The sequence below is a fragment of the Oncorhynchus clarkii genome, chromosome 19 (assembly GCF_045791955.1).
Source record: "Oncorhynchus clarkii lewisi isolate Uvic-CL-2024 chromosome 19, UVic_Ocla_1.0, whole genome shotgun sequence".
NCBI lineage: Eukaryota > Metazoa > Chordata > Actinopteri > Salmoniformes > Salmonidae > Oncorhynchus > Oncorhynchus clarkii.
Window position 1 is genome coordinate 45,020,803 of NC_092165.1, and position 24,279 is coordinate 45,045,081.

At 41.8% G+C, this 24,279-nt stretch overlaps 1 protein-coding gene and 1 long non-coding RNA gene across 6 annotated transcripts; one reads left to right on the forward strand and one right to left on the reverse strand.

The window, feature by feature from the left end:
* Positions 1-97: 97 nt before the first annotated feature.
* On the reverse strand, positions 98-8,057 carry LOC139375293 (uncharacterized). Of its 4 annotated transcripts, none has more exons than XR_011627773.1 (5): positions 5,690-7,068; positions 5,170-5,238; positions 3,340-3,429; positions 2,617-2,748; positions 98-2,511 (listed from the first exon to the last, which is right to left on the reverse strand). It is a non-coding gene; the product is annotated as an uncharacterized lncRNA (long non-coding RNA). The 4 variants fall into 4 exon arrangements; XR_011627774.1 differs by lacking the exon at positions 5,690-7,068 and adding an exon at positions 7,573-8,057 and having other exon boundaries at positions 2,100-2,511; XR_011627775.1 differs by lacking the exon at positions 5,690-7,068 and adding an exon at positions 5,570-5,683 and having other exon boundaries at positions 2,100-2,511.
* On the forward strand, positions 7,187-18,159 carry LOC139375291 (interferon alpha-inducible protein 27-like protein 2A). Of its 2 annotated transcripts, none has more exons than XM_071116923.1 (6): positions 7,187-7,248; positions 13,973-14,003; positions 14,163-14,190; positions 14,309-14,338; positions 17,169-17,333; positions 17,471-18,159. In XM_071116923.1, the coding sequence occupies exons 3-6, from the start codon at positions 14,181-14,183 to the stop codon at positions 17,569-17,571; spliced, it is 306 nt and encodes a 101-aa protein (XP_070973024.1). In that variant the 5' UTR covers positions 7,187-7,248; positions 13,973-14,003; positions 14,163-14,180; the 3' UTR covers positions 17,572-18,159. The 2 variants fall into 2 exon arrangements, with proteins under 2 accessions (XP_070973024.1, XP_070973025.1); XM_071116924.1 differs by lacking the exon at positions 7,187-7,248 and adding an exon at positions 7,739-7,768.
* The last annotated feature ends 6,120 nt before the right edge of the window (positions 18,160-24,279 follow it).

Here is a 24,279-nt window from a genome sequence, read left to right on the forward strand (position 1 = left end):
TGGTGAGGGTAGGTAGCAACACATCTGCCACGCTGGTTGCGTGCTCAGTCCCCTCCTGTACTCCCTATTCACCCACGACTGCATGGCCAGGCATTACTCCAACACCATCATTAAGTTTGCAGATGACACAACAGTGGTAGGCCTGATCACCGACAACGACGAGACAGCCTATAGGGAGGAAGTCAGAGACCTGGCCGGGTGGTGCCAGAATAACAACCTATCCCTCAACGTAACCAAGACTAAGGAGATTATTGTGGACTACAGGAAAAGAGGGCATGACAAAGCCTATTCCCCCTCAGTAAACTAAAAAGATTTGGCATGGGTCCTGAGATCCTCAAAAGGTTCTACAGCTGCAACATCGAGAGCATCACTGCCTGGTACGGCAATTGCTCGGCCTCTGACCGCAAGGCACTACAGAGGGTAGTGCGTACGGCCCAGCATATCACTGGGGCTAAGCTGCCTGCCATCCAGGACCTCTACACCAGGCGGTGTCAGAGGAAGGCCCTAAAAATGATCAAAGACACCAGCCACCCCAGTCATAAACTGTTCTCTCTACTACCACATGGCAAGCGGTACCGGAGTGCCAAGTCTAGGACATAAAGGCTTCTCAACAGTTTTTACCCCCAAGCCATAAGACTCCTGAACAGGTAACCAAATGGCTATTCGGACTATTTGCATTGTGTGCCCCCCAAACCCTCTTTTTACGCTGCTGCTACTCTTTGTTTATCATATATGCATAGTCACTTTAACTATACAAATCAAATCAAATGTTATTTGTCACATACACATGGTTAGCAGATGTTAATGCGAGTGTAGCGAAATGCTTGTGCTTCTAGTTCCGACAATGCAGTAATAACCAACGAGTAATCTAGCTAACAATTCCAAAACTACTACCTTATAGACACAAGTGTAAAGGGATAAAGAATATGTACATAAAGATATATGAATGAGTGATGGTACAGAGCGGCATAGGCAAGATGCAGTAGATGGTATCGAGTACAGTATATACATATGAGATGAGCATGTAAACAAAGTGGCATAGTTTAAAGTGGCTAGTGATACATGTATTACATAAAGATGCAGTCGATGATATAGAGTACATGATATAGAGTACAGTATATACGTATACATACGAGATAAATAATGTAGGGTATGTAAACATTATATTAAGTAGCATTGTTTAAAGTGGCTAGTGATATATTTTACATCAATTCCCATTATTAAAGTGGCTGGAGTTGAGTTGACTCAATGTTAGTGGTGGCTGTTTAACAGTCTGATGGCCTTGAGATAGAAGCTGTTTTTCAGTCTCTCGGTCCCAGCTTTGATGCACCTGTACTGACCTCACCTTCTGGATGATAGCGGGGTGAACAGGCAGTGGCTCGGGTGGTTGTTGTCCTTGATGATCTTTATGGCCTTCCCGTGACATCGGGTGGTGTAGGTGTCCTGGAGGGCAGGTAGTTTGCCCCCGGTGATGCGTTGTGCAGACCTCACTACCCTCTGGAGAGCCTTACGGTTGTGGGCGGAGCAGTTGCCGTACCAGGCGGTGATACAGCCCGACAGGATGCTCTCGATTGTGCATCTGTAGAAGTTTGTGAGTGCTTTTGGTGACAAGCCGAATTTCTTCAGCCTCCTGAGGTTGAAGAGGCGCTGCTGCGCCTTCTTCACGATGCCTTCTACTACCCTCTCCACTACTGTTCCATCGATGTACATTCATGTACATACTACCTCAATTGGGCCGACCAACCAGTACTCCCGCACATTGGCTAACCGGGCTATCTGCATTGTGTCCCACCACCCACCAACCCCTCTTTTACGCTACTGCTCCTCTCTGTTCATCATGTATGTAAAATCACTTTAACCATATCTACATGTACTTACTACCTCAATCAGCCTAACTAATCGTTGTCTGTATGTAGCCTCGCTACTTCTATAGCCTCGCTACTGTATATAGCCTGTTTTTTTACTGTCGTTTTATTTCTTTACCTACCCTGTTCACCTAATACCTTTTTTGCACTGTTGTTTAGAGCCTGTAAATAAGCATTTCACTGTAAGATCTACACATGTTGTATTCAGCACACGTGACAAAAAAACTTTGATTTGACAATCCTCAAACAAAATGGAGCATACATAAAATAAACAATGTATTTACATTGGGTCTAATGTGTGTGTGAGAGGGAGGCATGTTTTTAAAAAGCACACAGAATTTCCTCAAACTATACAAATTAAGCAAGTCTTTTACAATATCAATAACACTTTGATTTGATAGATATTTAGAGTAATTATGTAGATATTGAGAATGGATATGTAGGAATAGATATCTCAAATCCTAAAATCAAATTGAGCAAACATAAAATAAACAAGTAAATACAACTCATTTACACTGGGAATAATGTGTGTGAGTGTGTATGACAGAGAGAGAGTGTGTGTTGTGTTTTATTTTTCCTTGTCAGCCACCCATCTCTGCTTTCTCAGAGATGAGTCTGTCAGGCACTGGTGGAGTGCATGGCAGATCTGAAAGAGAGATGCACAAAGTGAGAGTAAGTATACAGCTCAACAACATGTTTGTGTACACATCTGTTGGTGTGAGTGAGCATATGCAACATAATTCTGAATTACCTGTATCCATCTGGGTCTCCTCAATAGCATCTCCCTTCATGGCCAGTGTAGTAGGAACTGGTGCAGCCGGTAAATTAAATACCACAGCAGAGGACTGCTGTGACTGCAGCTGAACTGCTGGGGGTGGCAGATCTAAAAGAGAGAGGCACAATTTTCTTCACTGACAATAATCATACAACTAAACAGACTGAATGAGTGTAAGGCCTAGATTCAATCAGATCAAGAGTTAACCAGCGATAGCCGACACCTGCATAGCTGATGTTTTGGCGGTGTCTGAGGTGTAAGTGTATTGATCTGTCAAATCGGTAAGCAGCAGCTCTTGATCATTGTCACGTAAATACACCGTCCTACTCGCGTTACATGTTCAGAACTAGAAAGTGTAGGTTATATAGTATAAATAACGACGCTCAAATTCAAAATCATTAAACTAAATAATGAGGATTTCTATCAGCCTAATTGAGGTGTAGATTACATCTCAAATTCCAGTGTTCTAACTTGTAAACAGGGCTGCATGAGATTTCTATTAATGCGACTCCGTGCAGGCAATGTCCTCTTTAGGTATAATGCCAGGAGACGCTTGTGAATTTGACAGCTCTAACACAGTTACACATCAGACACCGCCAAAACAACCGCTATGTGGATGTCGGCTAAAGCAGATGTGATTGAATAGAGCCCCAAGTGAGGGAGAGTGTGCATGGGTGTATACATGCATGTGATAATTACCTGTATCACCTGTCGTGGCTGGTGTAGCAGGTGCAGGGGCAGACGACTTCAGCTGTGAGAACTGTGGTTGAGGTAATAGGGATGTCAGATCTAAAAGAGAGAGTAAGAATTTTCTTAAGTTAAAATAATTATACAACAAAACAGAATGAGTGATTGAGTGAGTGATCACATCACACTGCTTCAGGTCTACAAGCCTCTGGAAGTTCCAGCGTGCCACTCCAGGCCTGGAACAGCTTGGTTGAATCATTGTTACCGGTCACCCACCGAGCCTGGTTGGCAGATTTGAAAGATAGGCACAATATTTATTTAATGACAAAGCCTTGACTTCACACTAACCTAACCTAACCTACAGTAGTACATAGAGCCTTGACTACATGGAACTCTATTCCACATCAAGTAACTCATGCAAGCAGTAAAATTAGATTGAAAAAAAAACAGATAAAAATACACCTTAAGGAACAGCGGGGACTGTGAAGGGAAACACAGGCATACACACAATAACATATGCACTGTACACACACGTACACATGGATTTTGTGTTGTCGATATGTGGTAGTAGAGTAAAGGCCTGAGGGCACACAATGTGTTGTGAATGTATTGTAATATTTTTCAAATTGTATAACTGCCTTAATTTAGCTGGACCCGAGGAAGAGTAAGCTAATGGGGATCCATAATAAATACAATACAAAAAATGTATTAAGTTTGTGTGTACCTGGCAACCACGCAGCAGACTTCATTTTATTAATTGTTGTACCTTTATTTAAACTAAGCAAGTCAGTTAAAAACAAATTCTTATTTACAATGACGGCCTACACCGGCCAAACCTGGACAACGCTGGGTGAATTGCGTGCCGCCCTATGGGACTCCCAATCCCGGCCGGTTGTGATACAGCCTAGAATTGAACCAGGGTGTCTGTAGTGACGCCTCAAGCCCCGAGATGCGGTACCTTAGACCGCTGCGCCACTCGGTGTTATTATGACTTAAAGTGTCAACCGGACCACATCCTTGAAGTAGGACATTCAGTGATTAGCTTCAGAAAAAATTACTATCAACAGTGTATAATAAAAAGGATATTAAATATTCAGATCTGGATTGACAAGTAGGCTAAATCATGTGAAGCTACAAACCTCTAGGGCTTAGTCTAGACTCAAGTTAAATATAGGATGCAGGACATGAGCTCTAGGACCATGCCTCAGAACTACCTGGCCTGACGACTTCTGGCTTTCCCTGTCTCCAGTCCACCTGGTCGTGCTGCTGATCCAGTCTCTGCTGTTTCTGTCTGCAGCTATGGAACCCTTACCTGCTCTGGACTCACCGAAGGAACTACCTTGTCCCAGACATGCCGGTTGATCCTGTCTCTCTACGGGACCTACTGTCTCAACCTCTAAATGCTCAGCTATGAAGAGCCAACTGGCATTTACTCCTGAGGTGCTGAACTATTGCACCCTTTATAACCACTGTGATTATTATTTGACACTGCTGGTCATCTATGAACGTTAAACGTCTTGAAGAACGATCTGGTCTAAATGGCTGTACTCTTTTATAATCTCCACCAGCACAACCAGAGGAGGTCTGGCCACCCATCAGAGCCTGGTTCCTCTCTAGGTTTCTTTATAGGTTCCTGCCTTTCTAAGGAGTTTTTCCTAGCCACTGTGCTTCTACGTCTGCATTACTTGCGCTTTGGCGTTTTAGGCTGGGTATCAGTATAATAACTTTGTGACAACTGCTGATGTAAAAGGGGCTTTATAAAATACATTTGATAGATTGCTTGTATATGCTGCTATTCATGTCAGTAACTCTAAATATGACATTGAGTTATCTTACATGTACCTTAAGCCAACACTTTTTCCTGTTCTTTCCTGCTGAGGACAGGGGGCTTCAGGTTTTGGAATGAAGGACCTAGAGAATTGTAATATTAACAATAATTAGTGTCCACATTTATGAATGAATGAAATTCAATTTGGGTTAGCTGTGTATCTCATCTGATTGAGATTTGCTGATGATATACTGTATATTTCTATTTTCTTTAAAAAATCTGCCACCAAACCACACAATTCTATCTAGCGAGAGTGCACACAACCGTTAGATTATTTTACCAAGTCAAAAAATAACCTCATTTTGTCAAGGGAGACCTGGAAAAGAAGACAGAGCTCTCAAGTAAAAAGCATATCCATAGCAGCAGCTATGGTATGGATAAGGACAATAGCTGTGTTCGAATACTCATACTAACCGCAATATAGTATGCTAATTGGTCATAGTATGGATATAGTTAGTATGCCAAAAGTTCCCGGATGTCGTACTAAATTTGCAAAAATATGAAGTATACACACAGAAGACACTATTTCCTTACTTTAGGGACCATAATGCAATTCTTCAGAAGATGGGCGTGGCTTCACATTGCTTTCAGATTTGAAGAAAATGGCGGAAAATATGCAGCCGATGCTCTGCAAGGCCCGCAGCTTTTGTGGAGCGATGGGTAACGATGCTTCGAGGGTGACTGTTGTTGGTGTGTGCAGAGGGTCCCTGGTTCGCGCCCGGGTATGGGCGAGGGGACGGTCTAAAGTTATACTGTTAAACTTACACGTTATGTAGCCTGACAATCTTTTTTAGCTATGCTGTCCTTACGAACCACATAGCATATCATTACAGAATGAACATTATATACCAGTATGTTAGTTGGCTACTTATACATCAAATTTGCCAGTATATTAACTATAGGCTAACCAACGTTTATTGACTTGATTATTCCCGTTACTCTTAGCTAAATGGTATAGTCGTTGTGCGTTCGGACATTCGGGTGCTTTCGTAAATTCGCTCTGGCTCCGATTTCAGAGCACTCTCCTCTGAGTGTACAAGAGCGCAGAATAATGAATTTACTAGCGCTAACACCCATTGAATATGGCATTTGTCAGCAAAAATACGTAAATTGTTGCCAGCAGCAGTTATAGTCACCAACGCTCTTAGATAACATGAAAACTGGTCAGAGTGGTTTCATTTGTGTCTGGAAGTAGCTAGCCAACGTTAGCTTGGGTACTTGACTGCTGTTGTATGGTCAGTGCGCTCAAATCGACCCTATTCCTCCGCCCAAGCATCCAGAGTGCGCTCTGAATTAACAAACGGATAATCTGACAACGAGCACTCCTGCACTCCAGATTGAATTTAAGAACACACCGGAAGTCGTAAAAATGTCTAACTAGTCATTTGTTATGCTAACTAGATAGCAAGAGGTTGCACAACAACAGCATCAACTTCCAGTAGACAGGCGAACAGCTAGTACGCTCAACTGAAAGGATACTGTTAGTTTACAGTATTCTAAAATGAACTAATAGTATGTAAACGGTAATGGAGCCTAATGTACACCACAACCACCTAACTAACGGTGACTAACCCCAATCCGGACACATATTAGGCAACCACGGCATTCAAACTCCCGAGTGGCGCAGCGGTCTAATAAGGCACTGCATATCAGTGCAAGACGCGTCACAACAGTCCCTGGTTCGAATCCAGACTGTATCACATCCGGCTGTGATTGGGAGTCCCATTGGGTGGCGCACAATTGTCCCAGTGTCGTCCGGGGTAGGCCATCATTGTAAATAAGAGTTTGTTCATAACTGACTTGCCTAGTTAAATAACGGTTAAATACATTAATTTTAACGAGGCTGCAATGAAAACTAATGAGACTAACGTCTGTGTTGGCATCAAAATCCGAGGTGTGAACTAACGTTCTGTTTAGCGTTGATTGACATGGTAATCGACCAATAGTATTGGAGAAACGTTGAAGAAACTGACCCCTCTGACGCTGTATTTTAAAGTGTGATGTGTCACGGCGCAACTCATTCTGTGCCGTACAGCCTCTTTCCACCAGGAGCAGCGCTTCTCTCGAAGATTAAAAACAACAAATGATCAATGGTGAGTGTGAAGACAATTCAATCAGTTGTTCATTTTTCGCACCATCATGACTGAAAAACCGTGACAGCCGCAATTAACTTGAAGTAATTTTGCGCCACCTTAACACTATTGGAATTCGATATAAACCTTTAAATATGTATGTAATGAGACATTAACTATTTATAGTATTTAAAAAAAAACATTTTAGAGGTTATAAAATGGAAAAAGGCTGTTTCTCCACATGTTAACCCACTGTCCCTAGGCCGTCATTGAAAATAAGAATTTGTTCTTTAACTGACTTGCCTAGTTAAATAAAGGTAAAATAACAAATGATATATCTCTCACTTTCACGCAATAGCTTTCCGCTTCCCCACCCGACTTTTAAAAAAATACATGGCGTAGCTCCTTTGCTATCTTCAATCATGTAGAGGCGGGCAGCATAAAGGTCTCGTCATTGATTTTGCTTGAAAGGGGAGAAATTGTGCTTTACAATGGTATTCATATTACAGTTGATCTGGAAGTATTAAAGCGCTAAAATAAGGTAAAGTGTACGGAATATAGCGATGTACAAAAGTTCGATGTTTAGTTAATGTTAGCTTAGCTAGCTGCAAAGAAACAACCAATGACAACCGTAGGCTGGACACATGACATTAACTTTTTTGTTCTTCTGATAACTAGTTCATTGCCTCCGCCGTGGAGCCCAGTTTCATAATATGACCATATTCCCGAGCAGTTTGCCGTAGTTTTGAAGTAATCACGAAAAACAGGCCTTATTTGAGGTTATTTCCCACCCTGCCAGCTCCTATTAGTTCCATAGATATTTTGTACAACCTCGACTTCCTACCTAATACATAGCGTCCTGTCAGCCTGACTAGTCATACTAGCCTCGAAGTCACTCGTTTTATCATTCTCAGTATATTAATCATATTCCTATAGCTTTTTTTTATAATTCTTGTTAAATTCAGTTTATCCGTTCAGTTAGTGATTTTTGCAATTCGATTGTGTTCTGTCTTTTGTCTCTTAGCTAGCTATTAACGCCCTAACTAGTAAGGTGGCTAGCAATTAGCCAACGCCCTCCCTTACCAACCATGGCAGTGTTATACTCAAGGCGCGTGCAAGAGCTGACAAATATAAGTGAGGGATGTACATCGTCTGGCCAAGACAAGTAGCAAAGCACTGCACTTCAAGTTGGAAAAGGGACTGAAACTTTGTCTCCAGTTACCTTTCCAACTATGAAGGTAAGTTGCCTATCAGACCAGACAAGGACGTTTATTCAAAGCTGTGACGTAGTTTAAGACATGCCTTTTACAGTAGCTAGCTAACATTATGATTGCTCATTATTTTTATTCCAGTTTTGAACAGGGACAGAGTGACAGGAGAGGTCAGCATAAGGGCTTGCTGCGACAGGTCCATGAGGGAAAATGAGAAACCACACAGTTTGTGTAGGGTGACACATAGTTCACCATAAGGAGACCCCACCATTCCCCTCACTGCCCCCGAATAGCTACAGACTGGAGAGCAACTTTCAAGGCTGCACCTTTGTGTTCAGTGAAGAAGACCAGCTTCACATAGACTATTCAGGTGAGAGAATACATAGAGACCCAGTGGTGTTCTCACTAATTAGAGAGAAGGGTGACTGGTACTACTTGTGTACATGCAAAAGTTCTTAGGCAGGAAAAACTCAATAACAAGGGACAGGCTCCTTTATCTTTCAATGTATGAAAGAGAAACAAACCAACATCTGTCTGTGCAATTAATCATTCAAAAATAATTCAGTTAAATGTTTCTGTTCTCTTGTCACTGTAAATAAAAAACTCTAACATTTTGTTTGGAGTATAACAGAGCTGTTTATTACCAATAAATGGACTACAGGGTGTTAGACAAAGTGAACGGTCAAAGCAAAAAAAGGAAAGATGCATTGCAGTAGTAACTCCTTGGCCCACGCCTTCACAAGAGTCTCACACTGGTAGTTTTGTGAGAAGTCAAGCCACAACCCAGATTCAGTTGATGCTTCCCATTAGTGACATGAGGATCTCTTGGACATGGTAGTTATTCCACTGGAATAGCAAAGGTACTGCTCCCTTCTTCAGATGTCGAAGCCCACGAAGGTATAATGGAATCTTAATTTCCTAACTTTCAATAAAGATGCCGCACCAACTAACGTTAACGTCGTTAGCACTAACGTTAACTAGGTACTGGTAACTAACGTTTGCTAGCTAAAGAGACAAAAAGACAACACAATCCAAATTACAAAAATCACTAACTGAATGGATAAACAGAATTTAATGAGTGATTAAAATAAGGTTATAGAAATGATTGTTAATATACCGAGTTAATGATAAAACGAGTGACTTCGAGGTTAGTATGGCTACAATCAGGCTGACAACGCGATTGGGACAGGAAGCTATGTATCGGGTAGGAAGCTGAGCTGAAGTGGGCTTTGCTTCGTTGTGCAAAAGGTCAATTGAGCACAGTGGCACCAACTCGCCTTCCATTCTATAATTTTAGTTATTGCAGAAAAAACAGTATTACATACAAGAAGTATACAAACAGACAATGATAACATATGCTAGGGGGTACAGATTATACAAAGACCTTGAGGCACACATTGTTTTAACAGCTTTCATATTAGAAGAATGTAGAATGGTCTTAATGTACTGTGTGAATTCCTTATAGAAAACAGAGTTTTTATAATGTTTACTGAATTTACATTTATGAATATGACATTTTTCCATTAGTACAATTAGATTTGAGGTAAAATAGTTTTTCTTTATCCTTTTTATAGTTATGGAAAATGAACAGCACATTCTCCCATAAACAAGTCATCAACTATTAACAAGTATAAAACTATGAATATCTTTCCATAATGTATTTACATGTAGACAATGCCAAAATAAATGCAAAACTGTTTCTGAATGCTCAACACAAAAAGTACAATTAATGTTTTTAGTTTCTTCAAATCAAATGTTCTTTGTCACATGCGCTGAATACAACAGGTGTAGGTAGACCTTGCAATGAAATGCTTACTTACAAGCCCTTAACCAACAATGTAGTTAAGAAAATACCCCAAAAAATAGAACAAATAATTAAAGAGCAGCAGGAAATATCAATAGCAGGGCTATATACATGGGCTACCAGTACAGAGTCTATGTGTGGGGGCACCGGTGTCGAGGCAATTGAGGTAAAATGTACATGTAGCTAGAGTTATTAAAGTGACTATGCATAGATAAGAGTAGCAGGAGCTTTCCAGATTGGGGGGGAGGGGCATTTGATTAGGTGTTTTATGGCTTGCGGGTAGAAGCTATTTAGGAGCCTCTTGGACCTAGACTTGGCGCTCCTGTACCGCTTGCCATGTGGTAGCAGAGAGAACAGTCTATGACTGGGGGACAATGTAAATAGTCCGGGTAGCCATTTCATTAGCTGTTCAGGAGACGTGGCGCTCCAGTACCGCTTGCCGTGCGGTAGCAGAGAGAACAGTCTATGACTATGGTGTCTGGAGTCTTTGACCATTTTTTTGGGCCTTCCTCCAACACCGCCTGGTATACAGGTCCTGGATGGCAAGAAGTCTACAAATACAACAGGTTAGGATAATTAATGTGGCAGGTTAAAAGAATGAGGTTTGGGTTAGGAAAAGGGTTACTGTTAGGCTAAGATGCTACATTACACTTTAGTCATTTAGCAGATGCCCTTATCTGTGAATACAGTTTCATACTTTTTATTCATACTGGTCCCGTGGGAATCAAATCCACAACTCTTGCATTACTTCATGCTCTCGCGCGGGGGATTCTTTCGCTAAACAGTTTCCCATGCATTGTCAATAAGGTTTCTAAACTAACCCGGATGTAATAGAATTCCGGCCACTGGTTGGTTTTGTGGCGCTACTCTGATTTCCCCATAAAAAAACGCTATAAACAGGTAGAGGTGCATATTATTCTGGCCACGTGTTGCTTGCGGTCCAAACACTTAAAAGACACACCCATCTTATGCCCTTGGGATAATGGTTAGCAGATGTGGTTAGCAGATGTTAATGCGAGTGTAGCGAAATGCTTGTGCTTCTAGTTCTGACCATGCAGTAATATCTAACAAGGAATCTAACCTAAAATTTTCACAACTAAAAACTACAATTATGAATCAGCGATGGCTGAACGGCATAGGCAAGATGCAGTAGAGTACAGTATATGAAATGAGTAATGTAGGGTATGTAAACATTATATAAAGTGGCATTGTTTAACTTCTCTAGGATGGGCAACATTTGGAATTTTGGATGAAAAGCATGCCCAAATTCAACTGCCTGCTACTCATCCCCAGAAGATAAGATATGCATATTATTAGTAGATTTTGATAGAAAACACTGAGGTTTCTAAAACTGTTTGAATCATATCTGCGAGTATAACAGAACTTATGTAGCAGGCGAAACCCGAGGACAAACCATTCAGATTTATTTTTGAGGTCACTCTTTTCAATGAGTTTTCATTGGGAATCTTGCTTTCAGTTCCTACCACTTCCACCGGATGTCACCCGTCTTTAGAAATTGGTTGAGGTTTTTCCTTTGTGTAATGAAGAAGTAGCCCTGTTCAAAACAAGGGTCACTTCATGTGTACTGTTTGATTGAGGCGCATGACCAGAAAGGTATCGTCAGTTTGTTTTCTTCCTGTATTGAACACAGATCATCCCGTCTTCAATTTTATCGATTATTTACTTTAAAAAATACCTAAAGTTGTATTACAAAAGTAGTTTGAAATGTTTTGGCAAAGTTTACAGGTAATTTTTGAGATATTTTGTAGTCGCGTTGTGCAAGTTGGAACCGGTGTTTTTCTGGATCAAACGCGCCAAATAAATGGACATTTTGGATATATATGGACGGAATTAATTGAACAAAAGGACCATTTGTGATGTTTATGGGACAACAGATGAAGCTCGTCAAAGGTAAGGCATGATTTATATTTTTATTTCTGCGTTGTGTGTCGCGCCTGCAGGGTTGAAATATGTTCTCTCTTGTTTACGGAGGTGCTATCCTCAGATAATAGCATCGTTTTTTTCATTATTAAAGTGGCTAGAGATGAGTCAGTATGTTGGCAGCAGCCACTCAATGTTAGTGACTGCTGTTTAACAGTCTGATGGCCTTGAGATAGAAGCTGGTATTTAGTGTCTCGGTCCCAGCTTTGATGCACCTGTACTGACCTCGCCTTCTGGATTATAGCGGGGTGAACAGGTAGTGGCTCAGGTGGTTGTTGTCCTTGATGATCTTTTTGGCCTTCCTGTGACATCAGGTGGTGTAGGTGTCCTGGAGGGCAGGTAGTTTGCCCCCGGTGATGCGTTGTGCAAACATCACTACCATCTGGAGAGCCTTACGGTTGTGGGCAGAGCAGTTGCCGTAACAGGCGGTGGATACAGCCTGACAGGATGCTCTCGATTGTGCAGTTTGTGAGTGTTTTTGGTGACAAGCCAAATTTCTTCAGCCTCCTGAGGTTGAAGAGGCGCTGCTGCGTCTTCTTCATCACGCTGTCTGTGTGGGTGGACCATTTCAGTTTGTCCGTGATGTGTACGCCGAGGAACTTAAACCTTTCCACCTTCTCCACTACTGTCCCGTCGATGTGGATAGGGGGCTGCACCCTCTGCTGTTTCCTGAAGTCCACGATCATCTCCTTTGTTTTAGTGATATTGAGTTAGAGGTTATTTTCCTGACACAACACTCCGAGGGCCCTCACCTCCTCCCTGTAGGCCGTCTCGTCGTTGTTGGTAATCAAGCTTTGTTGATTGTTGAAATTGTGGTTGATATACTGAACAAGGGTGGAGTGTTTCAGCATTATATAGATCAAGTTTAATGGGGTTGGGAAGAGTTTTGCGGGGATGGTGTGGGAGAAGTTGAGGATTTATTTGATTTAGAGTTTTATTTTTATGGTAGTTCAGAATTGGGCATATGATCATTGATCGTACATTCCAACACAGTAGGTGGCAGCATGCACTTTAAATGTTGGTTTGTGGACCGCAATGATATCATAGAGGTGGAGTAATCCCACAGAACAATGACAGATATTTCACCGGAAGTATAAATGTGGATCATCTGCTTGGTGTTTCCACCCACTACCAAATATGAGAGAAGGTGGAACGAGATGGATTTTGGCTGACATTCTGCACAATTTCTCATCAATGAAATATTTGATCTCAATACAATTTTTCTGTTCTCAAAACTAGATTATGTTATGAACAGAGTGGACAAAGTTTTGTAGCGTTTACCCTTTTGTAAAAGATGTTAAATTGCGTTGTTTAGGAGTGCAAAGGCGTATTGAGTTATTGCACATGTGCATTTCAGAGCAGTCTTTCCCTAACGGAAATAAGCAGATAGGATCTCGCTAGCTCGTGCTTGGCTCTGCCCACCCCCTTTCTTGTTCTGCCTACTGACTCATTTGTTCCCATTTTAAATGACAGGCTGTGGTTTATCTTGGTTTAGTTGTAGTACATCTTTGGTAATCCTTTTCCCTTTTTGTATCAGTGTAATGGGTTGATATTGTAGTCCAGTTGGGGGCGGTAATGCAACATATTGGATGCCAATGCTGTTAAACTCCGAAGCTTTCCATAAATGTATTTGTCCAGTAGATTAGTTACAGCTCTGACTCACTGTAGGCAAGCACGGAGTTATTGACTGTACTCTGGACTTGATCATAATAAACATTTTGAAACTGAATGTGATCTTACAAGAAGTGGTCTTATTTTGATTTATCTGCTTTTTTGTCATTTATTATAGCCTACCACTGAACAACGCCTAAAACGGGAAGGTAAAATGTCCATATTTGATTTATTCTGTTATAATGCTGTATGCCATGTTTTAGCATTGTACCAGCAGTGTTCTTCTGATATAGCCTAAGTGAGAATGCTGGCAGATCTTTTGTCACTAACAACAACATTAATTAACTGAATCTTTATCACACTTTTAGCTATTTGAATCCAAGAAAATGGTGTCTGGTGAGTTTATTTCATTGTTTGATGTAAGTTTTGGCAATGAAACTGCTTTGTCTAAGAAAAACATTGCATTAGTTAACCATAATGATGATGACCCATGTATGTTTGTTCCTCTATTTAGTATCTGTGATTGCCATGGCAGTTGGGACTGGTAAAGTATCCTTCAATCAATTCTTCTAAGAATGAACAGTTGCAGATACGACTGTAAAAACGGCTAGCTGGAGCCATCTGTGTGATTGGCTGTACATGCCCTCACCCATTAGTGACTTAATGCTACTTTGGTCTGACACCACCACATAATGCTGACTCTACTTTGGTCTGACCCCACTACAGGCGGTCCGGCAAGAACCAGGCAGATATGTTCATATCCAGAGTTTTAACACACACACACACACACACACACTCTCTTCAGTTATTTAGGAATAGACTTGTTCTAAAATGAAAGAAACATGTATAGATATGACAGTATTCATATATATTTGTATGTAGATATAAACTCAGCAAAAAAATAAACGTCCCTTTTTCAGGAACCTGTCTTTCATAGATAATTTGTCAAAATCAAAATAACTTCACAGATCTTCATTGTAAAGGGTTACAACACATGCTTGTTCAAAGAACCATAAACAATTAATGAACATGCACCTGTGGAACGGTCGTTAAGACACTTAATTGCCTACCGTCTGTAAGCTGTTAAGGTCACAGTTATGAAAACTTAGGACACTAAAGAGGTCTTTCTACTGACTCTGGAAAAACACCAAAAGAAAGATGCCCAGGGTCCCTGCTTATCTCTGTAAACGTGCCTTGTGCATGCTGCAAGGAGGCATGAGGACTGCAGATGTGGCCAGGGCAATAAATTGCAATGTCTGTACTGTGAGACGCCTAAGACGGCTCTACAGGGAGACAGGACGGACATCTGATCATCCTCGCAGTGGCAGACCACGTGCTACTGCACAGGATCGGTACATGATGGCAACAACTACCTGAGTTACACCAGGAACGCACAATCACTCCATCAGTGCTCAAACTGTCCGCAATAGGCTAAGAGAGGCTGGACTGAGAGCTTGTAAGGCCTGTTGTAAGGCAGGTCCTCACCGGCAACAACGTCGCTGGACCAGACAGGACTGGCAAAAACTGCTCTTCACTGACATTGCGGTTTTGTCTCACCGGGGGGATGGTTGGATTCACGTTTATGGTCGAAGGAATGAGTGTTACACGGTACCCAAACCGGCTGCGTGCGTGCCATAAATTGATTTTGTCCCCCCACACCAAACGTGATCATGACACGCAGGTTAGAATATCAAAACAAACTCTGAACCAATTACAGTAATTTGGGGACATGATGAAAAACATGAAACCTTTATGGCAATTTAGTTAGCTGGCACTTGCTATCTAATTTGTCCTATTTAGCTAGCTTGCTGTTGCTAGCTAATTTGTCCTGGGATATAAACATTGAATTGTTATTTTACTTGAAATGCACAAGGTCCTCTACTCCGACATTTAATCCACACAAACGGTCAACTGAATCGTTTCTAGTCATCTCTCCTCCTAGGCTTTTTCTTCTCTTGACTTTATATTGCAATTGGCAACTTTCATAAATTAGGTGCATTACCGCCACCAACCTTGTTTGTATTTCAGTCACCCACGTGGGTATAACCAATGAGAGAGGCAGGACTTGCTGTGTGATCTGCGTCAGAAATAGAACTGACTTCTATTTTAGCCCTTGGCAATGTAGACGCCTGTTGGAGCGCGCGCAGTGTGGGTGCAATAATTGAATAATGTAGATTTCTACATTTATTTTGCAACGCATGTGTAGCGAGCGGTGTAGTCAGCCTGTTACACTGAGTGAGATCGATTTGGAGGTGGAGGGTCCGTCATGGTCTGGGGCGGTGTGTCACAGCATCATCGGACTGAGCTTGTTGTCATTGCAGGCAATCTCAACGCTGTGTGTTACAGGGAAGACATCCTCCTCCCTCGTGGTACTCTTCCTGCAGGCTCATCCTGACATGACCCTCCAGCATGACAATGCCAGCGTGCACAGAATGAGCAGTATGGCTGATCTCCTGCAAGACAGGAATGTCAGTTTTCTGCCATGGCCATCGAAGAGCCTGAATCTCAATCCCATTGAGGACGTCTGGGACCTGTTGGATCGGAGGGTGAGGGCTAGGGCCATTCTCCTTCAGATATGTCTGGGAACTTGCAGGTACTTTGGTGGAAGCGTGGGGTAACATCTCACAGCAAGAACTGGCAAGTATGGTGCAGTCCACGAGGAGGAGATGCCCTGCAGCACTTAATGCAGCTGGTGGCCACACCAGATACTGACTGTTACTTTTGATTTTGACCCACCTTTTGTTCAGGGACACATTCCGTTTCTGTTAGTCACTTCTGTGAAACTTGCTCAGTTTGTCTCAGTTGTTGACTCATGTTCATACAAATATTTACATATGTTAGGTTTGCTGAAAATAAACGCAGGTGACCGTGAGAGGATGTTTCTTTTTTTTTGCTGAGTTTATATATATCTCATCTCTCTCTCAGGAACAAAGGATATTCACATAGCAGCATATACAAATCAACAAACATATGAACTTTTCTCTAGATAGAGAGAGAGAGAAACTTACTCTGGCAGGTTAGATTTATGCCCCTTTCTCTGGTCTGGTGGAGACCTGGTCTGGTGCAGCAGAGTCAAGTCTTACTCCTCAGAGGACCGTCTATGAGTCTTCTAGCAGGTTCTAGAACTTCCCATGGTTTAACTAACAGTAGTGTGGACTATGAAAGCGCAGCGGTTGTGTGGACTATAAATACTCCATTGTCAAAACAAATGTTTGTTAAAATTTAAACAACCGTGTGGAAAGACCCGTCTGCATTCTGCACTGTAATTTTGCCCTCTTGCACATGACAGTAGTGCCATATCTCCTTATGGGAGGTGTGACCCAGAACTCCTGTGTTTTGGTCTGCAAGTTAAAAGGTTTGTTTGGACCTGACAGGTACGGCGGCAGTGCTCATTGCCCCTGTTGCTTTGGGAGCGATGGGATTCGGTGCTGCTGGGGTTGCAGCTGGATCAACCGCAGCAGGCATGATGTCTTCTGCAGCCGTGGCCAATGGAGGTGGGGTAGCAGCAGGGAGTCTTGTTGCTGCTCTACAGTCAGCAGGTAAAGACAATACATTTTATTTTTCAATGTAAATAGTTGGAAACTGAATTTATCAGGACTGTCTTGTGGTCATGATTTTAACTAGTGGTTTGGACATAAATTGGACATAAATTGAACTTATCTCGTTGTTCCTCTAGGAGCTGCAGGACTCACCGGTGTGGCCACAGCTGTTGTGGGAAGTGTCGGCGCGGCAGCCGGTGGAGCGGTGGGATGGGTGTCCTCTAAGTTCAGGGGGTGACCTCAATATTCAGCCGTATTGACGCTGGGGTCTCATCCTCGCTATGATTACATTGATAATAAATTTGATTATACTTCAAATGTGTCTGTCCCGTATTGTATGTACTGAGCTTTAGGATAGAGAAGTTGACTATAGCATAGTGTTGAAGCTACTGAATGTTTCCATTGATTTCTGACCGATAAAGAGGATGTGTTGATTAGTGAATGTGAAAGATCAGTGAGTATTGCAATGCCTTGCTGAAGTAAATATATTTTACATTTGTCAAGGAGGTTGTAGTTATTGGTCAATTCAATTTCTGTATGAAATTACATTTGTGATTGCAGATTTATAAGCTAAAAAATAATGGTAGGCCAACTAATGTGGATGGGGGCCCATTCCTAAGTGGTGCAGTGGTCACTGCATCTCAGTGCAAGAGGTGCCACTACAGTCCCTGGTTCGAATCCAGGCTGTATCACATTTGGCCATGATTGGGAGTTCTATAGTGCGGAGCACAATTGGCCCAGCGTTGGCTGGGGTAGGCTGTCATTATAAATAAGAATTTGTTCTTAACTGACTTGCCTCGTTAAATAAATAAATCAGTTCATTGTCTTGATTTGACATTTCTTTGAGATCACTGATTTGGGCATTTACATGTAAAATATCATATTCACTTCCAGTCTTTTTAATAGAAAGTGCATGCTCTTTGACAGTGGCTAGGTAAACCAACCCAAAGTGTGGAATGTACTATTTCTGCAAACAGGCCTGCATTGTGTGGACTACCCTTTTAAGTAAGCGGGAACCCAGTGGGCAAAATCTGGTTGAAAAGATGTCAATATGATTTATTTTTGTGACGTCTTATTCTGGTCAGAAACTGATAAATTCCCTTTAAAATGTTGGTCTTTCTAACGACCAGAATATTACATTTTTCTGACCGTATGACCAGTTGGTCATGAATCTGACCACTATATTATGTAATCTCACGTTCTAAATGAGATGCCCAACCTGGTCATTTGGAAATGTTTAATTTTCATTACAAGGGTGACCTAAAGTCCCCGAGATCCTTTCACCAATTTGTGAATTCCTTTACAATGCACCTGCAGCTGTTCCAGATGACTGTATGATCATGCTCTCCATAGCTGATGTAAGACCTTTAAACAGGTTAACATTCACAAGGCCACAGACGGAATACCAGGATGCGTACTCGGAGCATGCACTGACCAGTTGGCAAGTGTCTTCACTGACATTTTCAACCTCTACCTGTCCCAGCCTGTAATACCTACATGTTTTGAGTAAACCACCATAGTCCCTGTGCCCAAGAATGCCAAGGTGTAATCTGTTTAAATGACTACCGCCCTGTAGCACTCATCTGTAGCCATTAAATGTTTTGAAAGGGTGGTCATGGCTCACATCAACACCATCATCCCAAAGACCCTGGACCCACTCCAATTCACATACTGCCGCCACAGATGACATAATCGCTGTCCTTTCCCAACTGGACAAAAGGAACACCTACGTGAGAATGCTGTTCATTGACTACTCAAATTTGCTTTGTTAAAATCCCCAGCTTCAATAAATGCGGACTCAGGAAATGTGGTGTCGTGTCTTTGGCATCATTAAGAGTGAAGACTGTTATTTTCTCAAATAAATTCTCGATTAAACTAATCATGTAAATGTGATTAACTAGGAAGTCGGGGCACCATGGAAAATCTTCAGATTACAAAGTTTTAATTTTCCGAATACAACTCTTCAGATACTATTATCTGATCAATTAGTCTTCTATTAATGAATTATTCTTTACCTCACGTCAGTCTCATTCCAAACGTCGTAAATTGTTGGTTATCTACACACGAACCCATCCTTTAATATAAATCATCCATACATACACCAATTGGCTTAATAATGTATTTACTAACTAACTAAATAATCACAGACAAACCAACAGTCAGTATTGGTTACTAACAAAGGATAGGGAAGAATCCCTAGTGGGCTAAGCCGATATGATGGCTTGGTGGACGAATGGAAGTGGGTGTGGACTGAGAATGAAGCGGGAAAGACAAAAGGGATCACAACACACAGTTGTTAAATATATTAATTGAAATTCGAATCCTTTGCACATGAACGCTCACTCATTCGGGAATAATTGCAATCAATATACATTTACGCCCATGTGTCGTTGTGATCTTTCTGTTGGAATCAGGTCCGTCTGCTGAAGAGTTCATCCGAGTCTCTCTCTTTCTGTTTCCCTGAAGTCTTTTGTGGTTAGAATGGATACTTCAGAGTACCATTCAGAAATGTTCTCAAAGAATAGATGTTTCGGCGGGTGTTGATTATTCTCGTCCCAGGTTTACATCATTTCTAGCTGCAGACTAGTAATTAGTATCTAAGATTTGCTCTTATTCTGTAGGGATCGATAGTCTCAGAGTTGAACCATTAACCATTTCTAGTTTTGGTACTCAAACCTGTGCCACCTCAGCTTACACCAAGGTATGCGTGGTGTAAACTATTCGCAATCACAGCTCACGCTGTGGGTTTGCTCAGTCTAAAGAAGATTTTCTTAGAAGGAGCTTTTATTCGTAACAGTAGAAAAGGCTCTATGACGCCTGATCATGTTTGTGCTCACGGGGGCAGACCAATGACTTAGTTAAACTTTAAAGGGAATACAATTCTCTCACATTAAAGGTTTAACATCAGATTACATCATTTCGAAAATAGTTTCATCTTTACTCATTCATTTTATACAAGAATTAGATGCAAACACCATAATTGAGATGTACACATTCAGATATATAGTTATGTATGTTTCCTGCCCTTCGTGAGGTCACCCAATGAAACACACTCTTCATACCAGTCCCTTAAGTGTCCACAGACATTTCCCACATTCTCACAAGTGGACATATAGTTTTGTTTTCCCATTTTGGGGATTTAGGAGTTCTGCCACGTGAACTCCTTTATTCACTCTGTGGTCTCTCTTTCTGCATGGCCAGGGGGAGTCTCCGACAGGAATTTACAACCTGAGATAACAGAACCTGGGTTTAGGAGAGTGTGAGAGGGGGAAGCCACGATCTATACCCAGAAAGGGCCACGTCTTGACAGTAGTTTCCAGTTTGCATAAAGTCCAGTGAAGTTCTTTGAGGGCCACCATGGTATCTGCTTGAAGGAGGATATACACGGCCGTGACTATAACTGAAGAAAATTCTCTTGAGAGATAATACATTTGATTGTGAGGTATTCTAGGTCAGGTGAACAAAAAGGACTTGAGTTCCTGTATGCCATCACAATTACATTATGAGTCATTAATCATGAAGCATACACCTCTGCCCTTCTTCTTCCCGGAGAGATACTTATTCCTGTCTGCTCGATGAACTGAGAACCCAGCTGACTGGACCGACTCAGACAATATATCCCAGGAGAGCCATGTTTCTGTGAAACAGAGTATGTTTCAATCGCTGATGTTGCTCTGGAAAGAAACCCTCACCCTGAGCTCACCAACTTTATTATCCAGGTACTGGACCTTAGCGAGTAATATATTCGGAAGCGGTGGGTGGTGTGTGTGCCTCCTAAGTCAGACTATAAGACCACTCCAAGTACCTTTCCATCGCCTGCTTTGTTTTGGGTCGGCCTCTGGAATCAGTTCAATTCAAGTCCCATTCCTGGTGGTAATGCTGGTAGTGGTGGTGATTTACCGCTGCTCTGATATCCAATAGTTCTTGCCGGCTGTATCTAATAACACAAAACATTTTCTGGGATAATAATGTAATAAATAATAAATAAATAAAAAAAATGCTTGGGCCGACATTCCGTGGTTGCTAAACTTCTTCTAAAAGTTTGCCTAATTTCAGTTTGGTACAAAACAAGCAGTCATTGTGTAGAGAATTATTGTACAATCTAAACCGCTGTGAAATATATTTTCCATAACTAAAATTATTGTATTTTCTTTCAGCTGTTTGAAGCTGGTGTACAAAACCGAAAGTAAATGATGCAAAAACTAAAACTTAAGAACGGGAAGCAAAAAAATAGCACACATAGAACAGATCTACCACTTCTTAGACTTGCTTTCAATGAGTATTTACAGATCTATAACTTAAATTTCTATGTAAATTTGGTCGGTCGCCCACAAAGTTGCATATTGCAGCTTTAAGTACATTTTGGGAGGAACTAGTACTTTTCTAGTTACTCTCTGTGGGCTGTACTTGTGCTCTTACTCTAGTCATTTCTGAAGGAAGTAACTTGCTTTTTACTCGGTTACATTTTACAAAATGAATTCAGTTACATAGATTTATATTATTATATCATCGCTGTCAGATGACAACCTTGTCACTCCAAATGTTGTGATTTATATATTTTTACTATTGATTCTCCTTTAAGTCTGCAAGAACCTTTCACGACCAATTGACCAATTAAATGTATTCAAATGAGCTTGTCATCAAAACTAACTAAAGTCCTTTGGCTCTCAAAGTTGTCCATCAAACCATGAATCTTTGGGCTCCCAAGTGGTGCAGCGCTCTAAGGCACTGCATCTCAGTGATAGAGGTGTCACTACACACACCCTGGTTCAATTCCAGGTTGTATCACAACCGGCCATGATTGGGAGTCCCATAGGGCGGTGCACAATTGGCCCAGCATTGCCGGTGTAGGCTGTCATTGTAAATAAGAATTTGTTCTTAACTGACTTGCATAGTTAATAAAGGTTAAATATAAATCTCCACCATGGCTCTTGAATAGAAGTGCATGTCTTCACTCCTAAGGAGAGGGTTCTTAGCCAAACGCGATCAGAGGTTAAGTTGGACATTAATTAATTGGACATTTGTATTATTATATATTTCTGGAGTCAGAGGGGGGCAAATTAAATGGCTAGGTAGCTAGCTAACTACAAAGGGAAGCCGAGAGCTGCCCAGTGACACGAGCCTACCGGACGAGCTAAACTACTTCTATGCTCGTTTCGAGGCAAATAACACTGAAACATGCATGAGAGCACCAGCTGTACCGGAAGACCGGTCAACATTCACAAGGCCGCAGGGCCAGACGGATTACCAGGACGTGTACTGCGAGCATGCGCTGACCAACTAGCAAGTGTCTTCACTGACATTTTCAACCTCTCCCTGTCCGAGTCTGTAATACCAACATGTTTTAAGCTGACCACCATAGTGCCTGTGCCCAAGAGCCCTATTGCACACTCCCTGGCAGCCTCAGGAGGCTGAAGAAATTTGGCTTGGCCACTAAGACCCTCACAAACTTCTACAGATGCACCATTGAGAGCATCATGTCGGGCTGTATCACAGCCTGGTACGTCAATTACACCGTCCACTAGCGCAGGGTTATCCAGAGGGTGGTGTGGTCAGCCCAAATCATCGGGAAGGCCAAGAAGATCATCAAGGACCTCAGCCACCCAAACTATGGTCTGTTCACCCTACTGGAGGCAAAATAAACAACACCTGTTTACGCAAGTTGATGGCTAACGGAGTAGAACACTTGAAAAGGAGAGCCTCACAGATGCAATCATTTTATAACCAATGTTTTGACAGACAAGCTGTATTCATCAGGGTATAATGACAAACACTGCAGGCCACTAATTTATAACCTTTGAAAGGAGACACACAGGTGTCTGTAATCATGGTGGCTTGATTTGAACCAAGCTTGATTTCATTGGTTGATTTACAGACATAAATAGAACATATAAAAAAGCATGAATGGATAGCATACATTCATAGATACAATTTGGCTACATAGGCCAACAAACATTTACAATGAATAGCAAAATCACAATAATCCCAAGAATGGCTTCAGAGCAATGTCTACGTTGAGACCGAAGGGAGAAAGGGTCTTTAAATTAAAAATCCAGGCGGCCTCTCGTTTTTAACAATAAATTGTCAAGGTCACCCCCTCTCATAGGGAGGGTGACGTGTTCAATGCCGATATTGCGAAGGGACGAAATAGTGGTTCATTCCACTACCATCTAAAATGCATCAACAGTACAGGTGCATCAAAGCTGGGACCGACAGACTGAAAAACTGCTTAAAAAAATATAAACTGCTTTAAATAGTCACCACTAGCTGGCTTCCGCCCAGTACCCTGCCCTGAACTTAGTCAGTTACTTGCCGGCTACCACCCGGTACTCTACCCTGCACCTTAAAAGACTGCTACCCTATGTACAGGTAGGTAGGTCCAGCCGGCCAGGTAGGTAGGACGGTGAAAAGGAGAAGACATTGTCTGTCCTGCTGAGTTTTGATGCAGTCTTTGTCCGACAAGGTCAAGTTAAGATGTATCAGTTATCACGTGAGAGCTTTTGTTCCAAAAATACTACAGTGTATTAGGTGTGAAGTTTATGGTCATGTTGCAGCAGTGTGTAGGAGGGAGATTGCTAGATATGAGAAGTGTGCAGGAGGGCATGAGATGCAGGAATGTGTAGTATCGGTGGAGAAAGTTGCGTTATCTATGGGGGTGCCCATGGGGCTGGAGATCTGAGGTGTCTGGTGAGAGAAAGGCAGGTGGAGGTTAGCAGGGTCAGAGTAGTACAGAAAGTGTCATACTGAAGCAGTTAAGAGAGTGGTAGAGGAAGATGGGTACAGGATGAGGGATCCTGAGAAGATTCCTGTGAGTAGGCAGAGACCAATAGTGAGTGATGAGAATAATATTTGCTTTAGTAAGGTGAGTTTCTTAGTATTCATAGCCATGGTCATAAACTGTACTGCAGAAATGGAACGTAAGTCACAGAAAATATTGTTTGTGGTG